Below are 16,365 nucleotides of genomic sequence, written 5' to 3' on the forward strand. Positions count from 1 at the left end.
AAAATGATAGTTCTGATCTGCATAAACAGCATAAAGACAAAAAGGTATTAAGGGAATTGACACTTCATGAAACAAGAAGAATTATATTGTAAGCATAACACACACGCACGTTTGTTTTCTTCATCTTTTTACAAGAAGTGTTTATTTTCTAAGCAATGCCTTAGTCCCTGAGCTGTGACATTATAATCATGCTCTAATTCATGACAACTAAGTAAAGATTAAAGTATTGCATACCCAGCTTGGCACTTTTTAGTTTTAATTTTTGCTTTTGTTTCAAAAAGTGCATTTCCTCTATCTTGAACTTGTTTGCTATAAATGTATATAAATCAGGCATGATGACAATTTAATAAGAACTTCAAGACCTGTTCATCCCATGGGATCACCACTGTGACGTCTTTCGGGCAGCCTTCTGATTGCTCAGCCCCGAGCACAAGCCTTATAAAACGAGGGACTTTGAAATGCTGGTCAGGTTGGAGAGCTGAGCTCTAGCAGGCAACAGACATCCATTCCCTAGAACCAAGGCAGACTGGTGGAGCCTTCTGCCGGCCAGGACTTCAGCACCCTAGACAGCTCCTGCTCTCCCTAAAGGCAGCCCAGCCTCAAGGAAACAGCTAAGGGTAAGTAAAACCTTCCCTTCTTCACTTCCTCTCTGCCTTTGGGACTTTGTATAGGAAAGGTATTTTTTGGGTTTTGTTTTTTTAATTTTCTCTCTTAAAAAGAATTTTACAGTGTTTATCTTTTGCAATAACAAAATAAAATAATAACAATAAGCCACTTGATAAAGGTAGGAATGCCTCAGTTTCTCTCATATGAGCCCATCTGTTTAGAAGATTCTTAGTCCTACTTAAATATTGCCGTCATTAAATATTGCCTCTTGAAAGGTGAAATAAGATGAGTTTGCTTGTGTGTGGAGTTTTGACCAAAGGGTTCAGTTGCTGCCTTTGTTGTTCAGGCTTTCAACTTCTGCTTAAAGGGCTTTTCTTTTGGTTTCTCGTGTGGCTTAGACCTAGAAGGGACTCACCTTCTTTGTCGTTTAAGTTTTAAATGCTGCGACTTTTACAGTTACCCGGAGACAGAATCTTTGAACACTTGTATGTTAGCTGGGAAGCATTTAGAAATACAATGTGTATATGGACAGAATGCAAGTCTCATAGGCTCTACACACACACACACGCACACACACACACACACACACACACACTGATTTTCTGGAAAAATCTTGTACCAATGCCAAGTGACTCTGGAGACATTAGCTTTCATCCTTGAGTTCATTTGTGGGTTTGCAGTGATATCTTTAATGCATGCAGGGGAAATAAGAATTTAACTATAATATGCATACAAGATTTTCCCTTAATGATGCAGGTCTATACTTTTTATTCTATAGGTACACATAAACATTCAACCTTGTGAATATAGCTTACTAGAAATTATTAAGTGTACCGGTAACACTCCAGTTTTATAGCAATCAGACATTAAAGTTTAAAGGGGAAAAAAACCCAACAAATTCCTTGCAGCTGTTTCCTTCACCAGAAAAGACACTGCGGTTGGATATTACAACTGTGCTATCAAAACACTGAGCCTGGAGTTGGTTTATCTGCAGCACAGCAGGAGTGCAGTCTTGAGCAAGCACTAAGGTGTCTGAGTGCCTGCTGAGGGAAGGACAAAAGGGAACTGTGCTTGTGTTCAGATGTCTTAACCCAAGGGAAATCTTTATTTTTAAAAGTAGTCTTATGGCCACAAATTTGATACTTTTCTAAAGAGGAAATGACTTTTTCTCAACTCCACAAGAGCCCTTAGAAGTATTGCTAGGCCCTCAGAATGTTGCCAAGTGTGACTGGGAAAGCCAGCACCTTCTCTCTTTCCAGAGGCACCGAGATGGAAGCCAGAAGCAAGCCCCAGTTCTTGGCGCTCCTGCTGCTCTTCAGTGTGCTGTCTTCTCCGTCCCTGGCCTGGCCTCTCTTTGGACCACCTTCTGCTGGGAGGTAAGCTTCATTCCAGGAAAGGACACTCTCAGTTCAGATAGGCAGGCATTTTCCGAGTATCAAAATGAGATTTCCCATGTGTCATCTCGGAGAGTGCTGCATTTTAAATTGTACACTATATATTTCAATACTTTGATTATAACGCTAAGCAAATTTGTTCCCAACCAAACTCGGAAAGCTTGATCTAGGGTCCAGAATTTACCTTTTGTACATGAAAGACAACATCAGTTTTGCATACCAGATAGCTCTCATTTCCAAACTAGTGTTAGAAAACAAACAAATTCCTATGTTTTTCCATCTCCAGGCAGTTCTTTCTCTTGTAGAAAAAAATGTGTTTACTTGCCAACTTCATTTAAATTTATATTTAATAAAATGACTATAATATTAATAGTTCAGTAATGAGATACACACATGAAATTGCATTGGGCAGAAATAAGTCTAGGAAAATATCACCTTGCCAATATTAGCGATCATGAGGAAGTGTATGTACTAAGCTACAATCCTCACAGCATCCTCTGTTTGACCCACCAATTCTTAGCTTTTACTCTTTGATGTGTTGAAGTTTATGTTCACAGTCATAAAGCATACCATAACTCAATGTAACCTAAAGTAAAATAGATTTGTGTTAATAATCTGCTCATCTTTGCCCTTTCTAATCTGTAGAATCACTGGCATCTAAAGGCAAACTATCCTTTTGGTTATTTGCCCTTTCTTAGCTTGGTAGAATGAATAATCTCTCGTCTATTGATCTGTAAATTGTGTAACACATCACCCCATCATGCGTTGACAGCTAGAGTCCCAGTACTCACGTCTCAGTCACAAGAACAATCACAGGAATGCTGAAATCCACACTGACTGCTCAACCCCAGGCTAGGAAGGATTGCTTCTCACCATCTGATACATCACCACACAGAGATACAAAGTGCCCAAAAGAGGGAACTCTTTGGAGGTTAACTCCAATGTGGCACATACACGCCCTCACACTCACACACACTCATGCTCTCACACACACACTCCACACACACACGCACACACACACTCACACACACTCTCTCTCTCACACACACACAAACTTTCAGTGTAGTACCGATATTAAAAATACACATGCATCCACAAGTAGGCTATATTCTATATGTCATAAAGATAATTCTTATTTTATAGTACAGCACAATGCATTTCTAACAAGAATGTGCTAACACATGCAATATGAGGAACTGGCGGGACATGTTAAATTGTCTGTATTGTAATAACCACTCACAAATGTGGAAATCTGTTGGTTTGTTCAGTGACGTAAGGCTTTTTAGTACACATCTGGGAATTACAGAGAGAGAAGCAGTTTGTATGTTGCTCCTCTCCTGAATATGAGCAATTATCACCATTTACATAAATATCAGTTTTCATATTGAATACTCATTTTTTATATGTTTCTGTCTTGCATAACACATTCTACCTGTTAATGCCACTTCACAAAAGGGCATAGTCAGGTACACTGAAGCAATGTGCTTTGCTTACAGCTTCTCTAGAATTGAATTAAGTAGAAATTATGCTTGGTTTAGAAAGCTTATCAAAGTTGAATGATGTCATTTTGGTGAGCTCACACAAAACTACTGCTTATATCTTCATTAAACATGGAAGCTATGGAGTCAAATTATTCTATTCTTATCTTGCAGAAGGATAATATGCCCCAATATCTTTTTCTCCTGTTCTAAATAGTTGTAGGTACACAAATACTGTCTTCTACAAGAAGACAGTATTGCATTTCTAGTGTGTTTTACCTTAATAGGTTGGATGACAGGATGCAGTTTGAAGGAGCAAGTGATCCTGATCAAGTCTCATTAAAAGCAGACACTGACATCTTGCAGAATGCCTTAGCGGAAAACGACACACCCTATTATGATGTATCCAGGTAATTTCACTCTCATTTGCCTACTGAGGAAGCACATTTGAAAAGATTAAATATTCTAGTTTCATCTTACCGAGGGATAGCTTTGCATAACTCAAGGCTCAGCCTGGTTGACGTAAATTCCCTACAGCCTTTGAGTCTCACTTCAATGACTCAGGTTAGACAAGCTTCAGGTCAAACTGCCACAGTCAGGATTCCAAGAGGGAACAGGGGCAAAGGGTCCAGATAGGCAACAGTGCTGTTCACACAAGCAGCTGCCTGGCTAGAGTCGTGCTTCAGAACAGACCAAATGGCGTCACACTGAGGATAAAGCATAAAAGAGGTTTCCCGTGGGCTTATGGGATTCACTTGTGGGCCTAAGGTCTGCTCTATCACAAGAGATTTGCTCCCCATTATTTTTGGTGGAAAAGGATAATTAAAATACAGAATACTGATGAGTTTGACCAAATTAACATACTTTTTCATTGCATGTATTTTTATTGAAGGCAACATTAAAAACTACATAAATATATAGAAACTATAAATGAATTTTTAAAACAAAATTTATTTTAAAAATTCATTTTAAATATCCTGTGAGGGAATAAAAATGAAGCATGTACCTAAAATAGCTCACTTTTTCAAAATGTTGGACTAGAATCATCTAGTTTATATCTTGCTTCAAGTGACTAGGAATTTCCTTTTGCTATGGTGTTAGGAGACTTCACTTTTGATTGAAGTTTTAGTGACCAGTTCTATAAGCAGCCTGCAGGTTTTTTTGGTTTTTTGTTTGTTTGTTTGTTTTTGTTTCTTTTTTTTTTTTTTGGTGACCTCTGCAAGAGGCTTTACCAAGCCATAATGTGTTTGCTTTCTTGCTTCAGAAACACCAGGCATGCTGATGGAGTTTTCACCAGTGACTACAGTAGACTTCTGGGTCAGATTTCTGCCAAAAAATACCTTGAGTCACTCATTGGAAAACGAATCAGGTAAAGAGGACTTACTATTTTATTTTTTTAATAAACGCTCTTTCTCCAAATTTTATTTTCCTTTCTTGAATGCTACTTTCATTGCTCAAGATTGACCACCCTTTGATAATGTTCAATTTATTTAGAGAAAATAATGCATATTCTTAAATAAAACACACCAACTCCCCTACCCCCCAGTGAAATAGAGTTTTGGTACTTATTGACTCTAAACATATCTTTCTTAAGTAGCTCATTTACATATTAGTCAAACTGTGCCAAACTCAGTAGAAGAAGAAGTGCAGAGCACAGATGTATCTCCTCCTTACCATTGACATCTTTACTTTCATTTTTTCTCACTTCATTATTAGCAGCAACATCTCAGAAGACCCCGTACCAATCAAACGGCACTCGGATGCAGTCTTCACGGATAACTACACCCGCCTCAGGAAACAAATGGCAGTAAAGAAATACTTGAACTCCATTCTGAATGGAAAGCGGAGGTAAGGGAAGAGAGAGATACCTGGGGAAGTGAAAAATCTGTAAATGACGTTCAGATTTTCAGCTCTATCTGGAGACTTCTTTCCTTCTCCATCACTCTATCTGCTTTGTGTGAACTGCTCACCCATTCGCAACTCAGGCTGATGTCAGACATCCCTGGCAAACTTAAAAATACTGGGACATGAATGTCAGTTCAAAGCCATTAGAAAGCGGTATGTCTGGGATTGCTGACCTGAACACACCTAGCTTTAAAGTTTACATTATATGAACTTACACATCAACATGGTTTGGGAAATGATGGTTATTTGGAATTAAGGAGTGGTTTAATCAGGTGTTTACTTTTAAAACATGGACAGGACAATCAGCAATTTTTGGCAAGCAGGAGAACCATATCATATTTGGATCCAACAACCCTGCTTTTTACCACTTTAATCAAGAGTCATCTGTATGTTTGTTCCAAAAGCACTGTCCCTATAGTATACAAATATTGGGCACAGTGATAAGGGGTAGAGTGCTCTCTCTTCTCACTCCAGGTGTCTTTGTGTGAACAGTGAGCCTTAAGCATAATTCTGTTTGGGTGAAATGAGACAAGAGTAATCTCTTTGCCCACTCAGTGATAATTCCCTAAGACTGATTTTAGACAATTCACAGGCAATTGCTAGCTGCGGAGATCATTGTTTATCGCCAGTGCATCTTGCAGGGCATAGATGATGACCTAGCCATGGTGTTATAATTGTTTCTTTGGAACCTTCCTCAGCTGAGAATTTTAACACATGCATTTTACTTCTTGTCTTTAGCAGTGAGGGAGATTCTCCAGACTTCCCCGAAGAGCTAGAAAAATGATGAACAGGCTCCTTTGGGGAGAGCTGAAGATCAGAGGTAAGTGTGCCTACGGATTCTTACTGTATGCTCACAGCTACTGTGAAGAACAGATGCAGGAAGGAGCCAGTCGGCAAAAATATCCTAGGGCTAAATTTCCTTCTATCTGGAGATGCTATCTAATCTGCATAACACCTCTACCTGAGGCCTATTGCACCCCAATGAACACCTTGAGATGACGCATGCTCTGTTCTCATCATGACAAGGGCACCGGTCACCATAAGGAGTTTGGCCTCTGCAAGCTTCTTCCTCTCTGTTCACTTTTCTCCCATGTGTGTGCTGAAATTAAAGCGCACAGGGTCCTGGCTCACACTCATGAGGGAAAATGCCTTAGTCTGGAGACTCGAGTCATGCTGTTTCTATTTTTTTAAGAGTTAGTCCCAGGATTGCCTGTTGGATCTTCAGTTAAGATAACACAGAAGCACACTATGGAAATGTCAAGGCATTCTGGGATTAATTATAGTACTTTGAAACACAGCAGCCATTATGCAACAAAGGTCCAAGCTTGATCCATGAAGTGAGTGGAGGCATTACAGCCCCAGCAGCGTTCATTGTGGAATAGTTTTGAATACAAAAAAGTGCTATTTTTTCTTTTGCAAAGAGATATAGACTGTTTTCACAATTGCTTTTAAATCAATGTGGGTACAAGGTATATTTTTTTATGAACTATGGGAGAACTAATCTCATTGTTTCATCTGAACCTGCTCACAATATTTGACAAGTGACAATGTATGTTTTATCACCGTGTCAAAAATCAGTCCACTTTTCCCTAACAGACTGTGGAGAGAAGGTCACAGTTTGGGGGCTATCTGATTTCTGCTACAACCATTTAACGTGGAAGTCGCCAAGAAAAGATATAAAACGGTTGGGAGTGACTGGCCCCAGTAGAACCTGATTTGTAGACCCGGAAGGTAGACAGGATTCCAGCCTTGGCTAAGTATGGGAAAATAGTGAGCCCCATGTTTGGACTAAAGGGGTCAGGAGCTGGCCATAACAATGATATCATATATAGACAGTCCCAACGACCCATTCTTAGCTAAAGGGTAAAAGTTAGACTAAGGGACTCACTTGATGGTAGAGCACTTGTCTTGCCCGCACAAGAGCCTTGGGTTCCATCCCCAACACCAAAAGATATAACATTGCTTTATACAGTGAGTATTTCTGATAAAGAACATGGCAGACACCAAAATATAAGGGCAGATTCCATTATAGACTGGAAGGCCAGTTATGAGAGACCATTGAGATTATGGAAGGGTGGCTTTGAACAAGTGCCGCAGGTCTTCCTGCAAGCAGTTCCCTTGTAAAAATTACAAATGCTTAATTATCAATGGTTAAGTAGAGAGCCTATTCACCCCCTAGTTCCTTTGTGACAGTCAATGTTGTAGGAGTAATTCTTTCTTGGCTCTGCCAGGCACAGTCTCAGCAGAGGCTGTTGACAAGGGGCAAGGAGACATTGAGGTTTAGTAAATGAGAGAGTAAAGCTAGCATGAGTAAAATTTTAAGATTGTTTGTTTAAACCTCTAATTCTTTTCTCTTTACAGAATTCGTGAAGGAAAACAACCAAGTGACTACATTATGAGTTCTACATATCTAATTCAAGAGAACAACTTCCATAGCAAAACCAAATAAAGTGTGTTGTGAATATTGTGATTTCCTTTATGTAATAACTGTGATGTTTACATTGTAAATATTATTTGAGCATTCTAAAATTCATCCTTAGCTCATGAAAGGCTTGTAATTTCATATGCTCTATATTCTTTCTAAGGAAAATATATTTAATGATAAGTGGACTCTAGATTCATTGCAATTATTTGAAGCTTTCTGCAAGGGTAGCAATAGAGGAAAATTGATGTGTTTATTTATAGCAAGTAGTTAACCATTCAAAAGCGCAGAACAGATAATCAGTGTGACTAAGTCTGAATGTTAAACAGATAGGCTGCTGTGTAAAATAAAGCAAAATATCTAAGGGGAATAACAAAAAGAAGGATTTAAAAAACCAGATACCATAAGAAGGACTTTAAGAATTGCATTTCTGCAGTGATAGGTACTCCATCTCTCAAAGATTAGGCTCTCTGACCAGTATTTACAGTCCCTAAAGGCTTCTTCGGATCTGCTTCAATTAAGAAAAGCCCGGCTTCAGATTTGAAGTTTCCCCTTTCGTCTTAGCTTACGGACATGTAAATTAGGAGCTGAATGGAGTCATTGACTTCATGAATACTTTGCACATAGTCACTTGCAATATTTCATCTTGTTGGCTTCCTTTGCTGAAAGTACATTTGTAGACACAACTATTTTTCCAATGTGATTGTATGAAATTAAAGACAGGAATAAAAGTCTTTGGTTATCATTGCAAGTGTGTTTTCCTGTTCTGATTCTTGGAGGGATACACTGGCCCCTCCCCTTAGCTTGATACTTGCAGGTTTGGAGCTGTTTTTCTGTGACATTGAAGTGGGATTGCATTTGTGAATCCTGAATTAACAGCTACTTAAATGTGAGGGGGATTTCTTTCCTATCTAAGGTCAGAGGTGGAATAGGGGAAGCATGGCATCTGTGTTCCAAGCACAAGGGTCTCCTTCCGGGCCATTTTTCACACTAACATTCCTTCCTCCATGAACTTTAGTCCTAAGCCCATAGTCCTTTGCTGGAAAATGTGGTTGTTTTCCCTAGGGGGGTATGCACCCAACTCTAAACTTGGGGGTCTAGCCGTATGGAATAATGAAAGAAGAGATGAATGGGTGTAATGGTTTGGAAACTCTGACATTCTCACCCCAAGGCCTCAAGGAGTAACAAAGAAGGTGAGACTCAAACTCTAACCACCAATGGAGCAGTGTTTAGCAAAAACATGGGGAAAACCGCTCGGTTCATTCTTATTTGTTACATTTACAAGGGAGAGCGTGATCCAGGATTCTCGGTGATGATAAAATAGTTCATGCAAGTGAAAATAAGCTGTACTTACTCTACCTGATCCCACAATTTGGCTATCCTAATGGAATCTCAGAATGGAAACAGAAAACCAACATGTGCGAACTGAATACAATCTTGCAAAGATCAGCGGGGACTTTATTTGGAAACAAAGCTATAGAGTTTTCATTCTCTCTTACTCATGCAAACCTTTACAATTCATGCCACACCTGGTCACGGTGCACTGCCTGAGTAGCTGTGATGTCCCATGTACACATAGGAAGAGGGTTCCTATGTAAGTGGTAATGAGGTAAGAGGTAATAGCCTTGGCATTATCATGTAACACAAGAGGTTTTGTATTCAGACTAGGAAAAAGTAGAAACCAAGTATGAGATTTGATCAAAGAAATGATGCAGGACTGTGCTGATATTTTGTTTGTGATCTAACAAATAAAGTTTGTCTGGAGACCAGAGTGCAGAACTAGCTACCAGTTAGCCATAGAGGCCAGGCAGTCATGGTATACACCTTTAATCCCAGAAGAGGGAGGCAGAAGCAGACTGATCTCTGTGAGTTCAAAACAACTCTGGGCTACAAGAGACTGATTCAGTCTAAAAAGAAGAACAGAGCCAGCAGTGGTGACACACACCTCTAATTCCAACATTAAGGAGGTGGAGACAGGAAGGGATATGGCTGGACAGAGAAAGGAATGTAAAGTAGAAGGAGAGAGGAGTGCATTACATTCAGTCTGAGGATTTGTAGGGACAGGATTGCCCCTTTGGTCTGAGGATTCAGTAAAGGTAAGAACTGGCTGGCGGCTCTGCTTCTCTGATCTTTCAGTCTTAACCCCTGTATCTGACTCTGGGTTTTTATTATTAAGACCAATTAGAATTCTTGCTACACAGGACTATGCAGATATGACCACAAATATTTTTTAAATGAATTAAATTCTACTATGAGGCAGCATATTGAAGTATTAATGGAAATGTTAGCATCTTATAAGCCAAAGACTAAGTTTGTCATGTCATTGTGTTTAGGCAGAATAATGATTCCTGGAACTATCCATGCCTTAACACCTAGAACCTGTGAATGAATATGCTGCTTTGATGTAGCAGAAACTGTGATCGTGTTCAGATCAGCACGAGGGTTATCCTCAGCTATTTAAGTATCTTATCATAGTCACACAGGTCCATGGAGGATGGATGAGGAAGGCAGTGTTGAGGGGAGGAAATATGACAATATCACAGAGGGGAGGAAATATGACAATATCACAGAGACAGGCATAACATCAATGTGTGCAGTAGACTTCCAGTCTACTGGAATCCAGAAAGCTGAAGGAAGCAAGGAAAATATTCTTCCCAAGATCCTCTAGGAGGGTCACAGCCCTACTGCTGCCTTGGTATTAGCCATACGGCACCAACACTCAGACTTCTACTCTCCGAGTGGTATAATAATAAGCATCTATTATTTTAATCTCTCCAGTCGGTGGAAGCTTGTTTCTGCAGCAGCGGGAATTAATACAATCATCATTCCCAAGCCACAGTAGAACTTGATTCTAGCGTCCACTGCATTAGGGAAGAATAATCTACCAAAATTAAATGTCCTTGGGGCTGGGATAGGATCTAAGAAAGAATGAAGTCTCAAAACATTTGAATATTTGTTTGGACGTTTCTTCAGTTGTATAAGTGAATATTAATTGACTGAAATTTGAGGAAGATTGGCATCTAACCTAAAAGATGTTTGAGAGTTATTTCATCCTAGGGGTGTATGCTTAGTTCAACATATACTTAATGATAAATATAATACACCATATAAATGGCATTAAGAACAGAAACAGCATGATCATCTCAGTAGATGGAGAAAAGGCATCTAACATAGTCCAATACACCTTCATGATAAAAGTGCCAAAGAAATCAGGAATAGAAGAAACAGCCTGTAGCACATATAAACAATGGAGTTTTGCTCAATGGAAAGAAAAATGAAATGATAACATGGTCAGGAAAATGGACTAAACAGATGATTATTATGCTTAGTTAAGTAAGTCAGACTGAGAAATATAAATGTAAATTCTTTCTATCATGTATACATTCCAAATTTTAAGAATGTATGTGCTTGTCTGTGTGTGTATATATCTGCATCTGTGTATGTATCTGTGTCATGCATGTGAATGTCTGTGATGTGTGTCTGTATGTGTGTGGATCTGTGTCTTTGTGTGTGTATTTCTGTGTGCATGTATCTTTGTCATGTGTGTGTGATATGTGTCTGTGTTTATCTGTGTTGGGTGTGTATGTCTGTGATGTGTGCATCTGTGTCATGTGTGTGTGTGTGTGTGTGTGTGCCTGTGATGTGTGCATGTGTGTGTATGAAACTAGAAAAGGGACTGTGATCGGTGAAAAAGAGATGTTGTTGGGAGATGAGGCAGGATGAAGGAGGAGTATCACAGAATATGTGCCATGAAGTCCATTGGTTACCTAGAGAAAAGGGAAGCTAGAGTTAGGGGTAGGAGGAAAAATGGGGGAGTGGAAGAAGGCTCATCAAAAACTAAGAGTGTATGCCATCTGAAACCCATTCGTCATCCGCTTATTTTTAAAACTAGTAAAAATGAAAACACCCATAATATACAGAAAGTAGAAATACGAGATTCCCACCAGCCTTCCTAGTTACTCCATCTTTGTTTTTCCTCCATTTTCTTGATTATTTATCAAACAAACCTAAATTAGGGGTGGGAGGTGCCACCATAAACACTGAAAAGGGCCAGAACAGTCAGGAATCCCCCAGAATTCGAGGAAAAAACCTGATGAAAGGAAGATCAAAAGTTGTTTTTAATAAATATGGAGAAAAAGATGCAAGAGGGCAAAAGTCAAACTCTCAGAGCTAATTAAGAAAACAGTGCAAGCACAGAACAGAAATCATACAGAGAGAAAAGGAGCAGGCTTCCAGACTTTACAAACAGCCTGAGCCAGAACAAAATCCTGTGGAGTTCTGTGGAAGATCAGTGTGCAAGACCCTTCTTCCACCCAGCGCTACAAAAAATAGGTTCAATAAATAAGTAAAATTTAATAAAAGGTTCTGTCAGAATCAAGCAAATGGCCTAAAACACTGGCCATAAATCAGAGGTTAAAAGACCGATTGTAGAAAATGAATAGAAACCTCGTGTCTGGTAAATATAGAGGCTTCAGAAAAAAAGAGGATGGCGCAAAGGAAAAGAGAAAATAAATAACATAAAAGTCATTTCACTTCCTCTGGGTTGCATTTCTTATGAGGCCTGGCCGCAGTCCTTCCTCATTCGTGAGTCAGTGCACGCTCTGTATGGAAGGGGCTGCTCCTGGGTGTCTACAGGTTGGCTGTGTTTGTCGGTTTCAGACGACATGCTTCGGTGAAGGGCACTGCTCTCCTTAATACCTAGTTATTAGCGTGGTAAACTTTATTCCTTAAAAGTTTCTAGATACCTTGACTAAGTCTTGGAATGACGTATCCAAGCATTTACCTTTTAGCTTTTGAATATTTCCATAATAATTAAAGTAAATTGATCCATTCTAGTTAACAAGGTTTTAATTGTTCTATTTTTTTCTATTAGTTTTTTTACATAATACACAGTAGATTACTACAAAGACTATTATATACTACATTAGTGCTAATACTAACATGTGCTATTTCTGAACAGGAAACAGAATCTCTGTCTTGAAGAATAGATCAAGGATGGAACCTAAAAACTGTATAATCAGATTCATGAATTGATAAGAACTTTGGAGCTACATATTCTACTACATTTACATATTAGAAGAAATTATACCCAGTTACTTATTTGCCTTTTAAGTACTTGGTGCAGCCAACTCAAATAGTAACTGTTTGGCTCACCAATAGCAGTTGCAGGGTTTTATTCAAAAGCAGAAACAGGGAAGGACACAGTAGAGGAGTCTGTCTTTACACAGACCTCTGCTACCAGCTTTCTCTCCCCGGTTATTAAGAGGCCATTTCCTTGGTCCCTCTCTTCCACCTGTGCAATTGTCAGTCCCCTGCCAGACGCATCTCTTTTTACAAGTTAGCTTCTCTTGTTTTCCCCTGCGCAATTATGGTCTTTATGCTTCTCTTCCTTGGACACTTGCCCTGGTTTCATAATGCTGTTTCTTTTCCTTTGCTTTCTCCTCTCTGCAGGGTTACAGGCTCATTCATTTGAGTTCTTTGCTCTTAGGTATGCCTTCCTGTAAGTCAGCCTCATTTGCTCCAGTGGCAGGAGATGCATATAAATCCCTCAGATTTCTTTTTGTCGCTTAGATTTTCCTCTCCATTTAGCCCCTGACACTAGGGATGTATTTAAACATTTGTGCTGTATTTAACCATTTGCTGAAAGTTATAGAATCCAAACTCGAAGTTGCCCTTGCTTGTAAGTTTATAAGTGACCGACCGCCAGTGAAATAATTGTCATGTTTTTGTGTTTTACCCAAAAGATATCTCACCTGCCATTGTCTTTATACATGTAAAGAAATTCGAATTCTATCCTTATAAACTTGGGTAGAGCCCAGCAGAATGGAGAATGGTAGTAACAAACATGGAAAGAGAAAACAGCAAGCAAGGGAAGGAGAGAGAATAACAGGAGACCAGGAGACTCTCTCTCTCTCTCTCTCTCTCTCTCTCTCTCTCTCTCTCTCTCTCTGTGTGTGTGTGTGTGTGTGTGTGTGTGTGTGTGTGTGTGTGTGTGTGTGGTGGGGTGAGACTTACTACCATGAGTAAATCTAAACTTATGCAGAGGGAGTAAGAATAAATAAGGTTAAGGCTTAAGGTAACTGGAAAAGAGTGGTGAACGCTGCATTTTCAGATCTCAGGTCTTAGAAGGGTGCTGGCCTGGGAATATATTTGAAAAATGAGGGTAGAATGGTAAGTAATATGTGAGACAAATGATTGGCTCTAAGAAGTAGCTGCTATAATAATCTCTCTCTCTCTCTCTCTCTCTCTCTCTCTCTCTCTCTCTCTCTCTCTTTCATATACGCACACGTATATTTGAGATAGAATCTCACTATGCATACCAGCATGGCCTGGAATTCACAGTTCTCCTTCCTCAGCCTCTGGGTGCGGAGGTTATGGTGGTGCCGCCTTGACCAGCTTTAGACATCGCATTTTAAAACATTGCCATGGTTTTTAAAATAAAATACAAATGAGGGTCTTTCCGCAGTTGAGTAGTATTTAATAAATTGGAACAAAACTGTTAACTTGTTGACAGCTGGAGAAACGTTTGAAACTTAATTATACTGCGGTTAATTTATAATCAAAGCAAAATGACCTAGATGGCATTGGTCAGTCAGTTATGTGGGAGAAAAGGCAAACTCAGGTTTACTTGGAAGCAATGACTGTTGTTAACAAGAGTTACAATGAAACGAAGCAAAATGATCGCATGTATTTTTCACTCCCTGCTGCTCAATGTAGTACCATCATCAGGAAAATGAGAGAAGCTATTTCTCAGTGAATAATGTCCAGATAGGACACCAATTGCTTGAACATTAGCTTGAATAAGCAAGGAAATTACTGTCAATAATCACTATGTAATTGGCTCATTTGTGCAGACTATAAGAGTAAAATACTATTTTAAAAGCAAATTACTACAAGCTAGTGTGTGTGTGTGTGTGTGTGTGTGTGTGTGTGTGTGTGTGTGTATACATATATATTTTTTCCACTGCTGGGAAGTGGCATCTCTTGTCACTGCTTGGCTTTACAGAATAACAATGAATGCCCAGTGTCCTTTTCTATAACTTCTGATGTCATTATTCGATGCAATTGGGACACAGAAACATATTTTTAGGTTTCACTTGCATCCTTTGACTATAATTAAGACAATAATCCGTTTATCCATCAGACAGAACTACAAACCAGTGTCCTGAACCCACTGTGAACTAGAGACTGGAACCACTGAAGTGCCCACGCAGATTTCTGAATATACAAGTAAAGGCTGATACAACCTCCTTGCCAGTCTTCTTGGCTGCCTCCTTTAGGTTGCAAGCTCCTTCGGGACAAAGTGGAGACCCGTCTCCCTACAGAATCAAGGCCTGATGGGGCCATCAGCCTCACTGACGGGAATATACCAGAATAGCACTGTTGAGGACACAGATATGCGTGTTTAGAACTAAGACGCACACATCTATAGACCCGGGCTTGCTGAGAAGCAAGCTTAACTTTGCCAGGAATCAAACACTCTAGGTGCTACGCAGGAGTTTGTTTACACCAGGGCTCCTTCCCCAGGGCCCCGCGGAGGCCCAGGAGTTGCAGAAGTCAGGGTTTGCTTTTGGTCTCTCGGCAAAGTGACCTTTTCACCAGCTCACTGGCCAGCGCAGGGCCGGCACCTCCACTGTGCTCTGCAGAGGGATGAGCGGCCTCCAGAGCCCACCTCAGTCTTGGTCAACAGTTCATTTCTGTTCAAGGAACAGCCTGCAAATATGTTGCTAGCCAACCCAATCCACAGATAAACTCAGGGACAGAAATAGCTCTTCCTGGTTCAGACGTGATAAAACAGAGAGACTGTTGACTTGGCCTTCACTCTCGCACAGTGTTGGGACTCCGGTCCATCTTAGAGTTTTCATAATGCTTCAGCCATTTCTCACACAGTATTCCAGAAATCCTTGCAAGAAGAGAGCAATATGGGATTTAGGCAAAAGAATCATGAGTTTGTGTTTCAATTTTATAATCCAGCTCAATAGAAAGGAAATTTGATCAGAAGTTCTCACTGTGACTCGAAGCACAAAAATCTGTCTTGAAGTTTGAATGACCTTCTAGTCCCTCCTGATCATCTTGTTTTAATTAGTCACTTTTGATTAAAAATATTACCAGAAAAAAATTAAATATATCACAAAGGAAATGTATGGCAATTGGGGCTCTAACGTTATTTTCAAATGTGTTTGAATGGAGTAAAATTTTATTATTTTCATCAGTAATACAGAGTCCTAAAGACTCACGCATTCCAAATTCTCTAGTGCAATTCCACAGTTAATTTTGCTATCCAAGAAGTCTATTCTTATCGTTGCTATTCACATCAGGTGGAATGTGCAGGGGGCCGTCTCTAGACACAGGACGCCCCTGCATCATGAGCACACAGAAAGTGGGATTTCCTGCATGATATCTAAAAACGTAAGCAAAAGAAAAGAAAGGAAATGAGAGTCAGCCAGGACTAGCTGGAAAGAAGAAAGGGGTTGATGGAAATGGGATGGAGGGGGAGGGGCCATAAGGGTAGATGTAGTCACAGGGCATTGCATACATGCGTGATGTGTTAGACATGCAG

At 39.8% G+C, this 16,365-nt stretch overlaps 1 protein-coding gene across 4 annotated transcripts; it reads left to right on the forward strand.

Moving 5' to 3' along the window:
- The first annotated feature begins 443 nt into the window (after positions 1-443).
- Positions 444-8,556, forward strand: Vip (vasoactive intestinal peptide). Of its 4 annotated transcripts, none has more exons than XM_085688007.2 (7): positions 444-617; positions 1,866-1,982; positions 3,766-3,888; positions 4,743-4,847; positions 5,198-5,326; positions 6,125-6,203; positions 7,745-8,556. In XM_085688007.2, the coding sequence occupies exons 2-6, from the start codon at positions 1,876-1,878 to the stop codon at positions 6,165-6,167; spliced, it is 507 nt and encodes a 168-aa protein (XP_085544133.1). In that variant the 5' UTR covers positions 444-617; positions 1,866-1,875; the 3' UTR covers positions 6,168-6,203; positions 7,745-8,556. The 4 variants fall into 4 exon arrangements, with proteins under 4 accessions (XP_085544133.1, XP_048275882.1, XP_048275892.1 ...); XM_048419925.3 differs by having other exon boundaries at positions 445-617; positions 5,195-5,326; XM_048419935.3 differs by having other exon boundaries at positions 445-617; positions 6,122-6,203.
- The last annotated feature ends 7,809 nt before the right edge of the window (positions 8,557-16,365 follow it).

The sequence above is a fragment of the Myodes glareolus genome, chromosome 1, assembly GCF_982192425.1.
Source record: "Myodes glareolus chromosome 1, mMyoGla1.1, whole genome shotgun sequence".
Taxonomy (NCBI): domain Eukaryota; kingdom Metazoa; phylum Chordata; class Mammalia; order Rodentia; family Cricetidae; genus Myodes; species Myodes glareolus.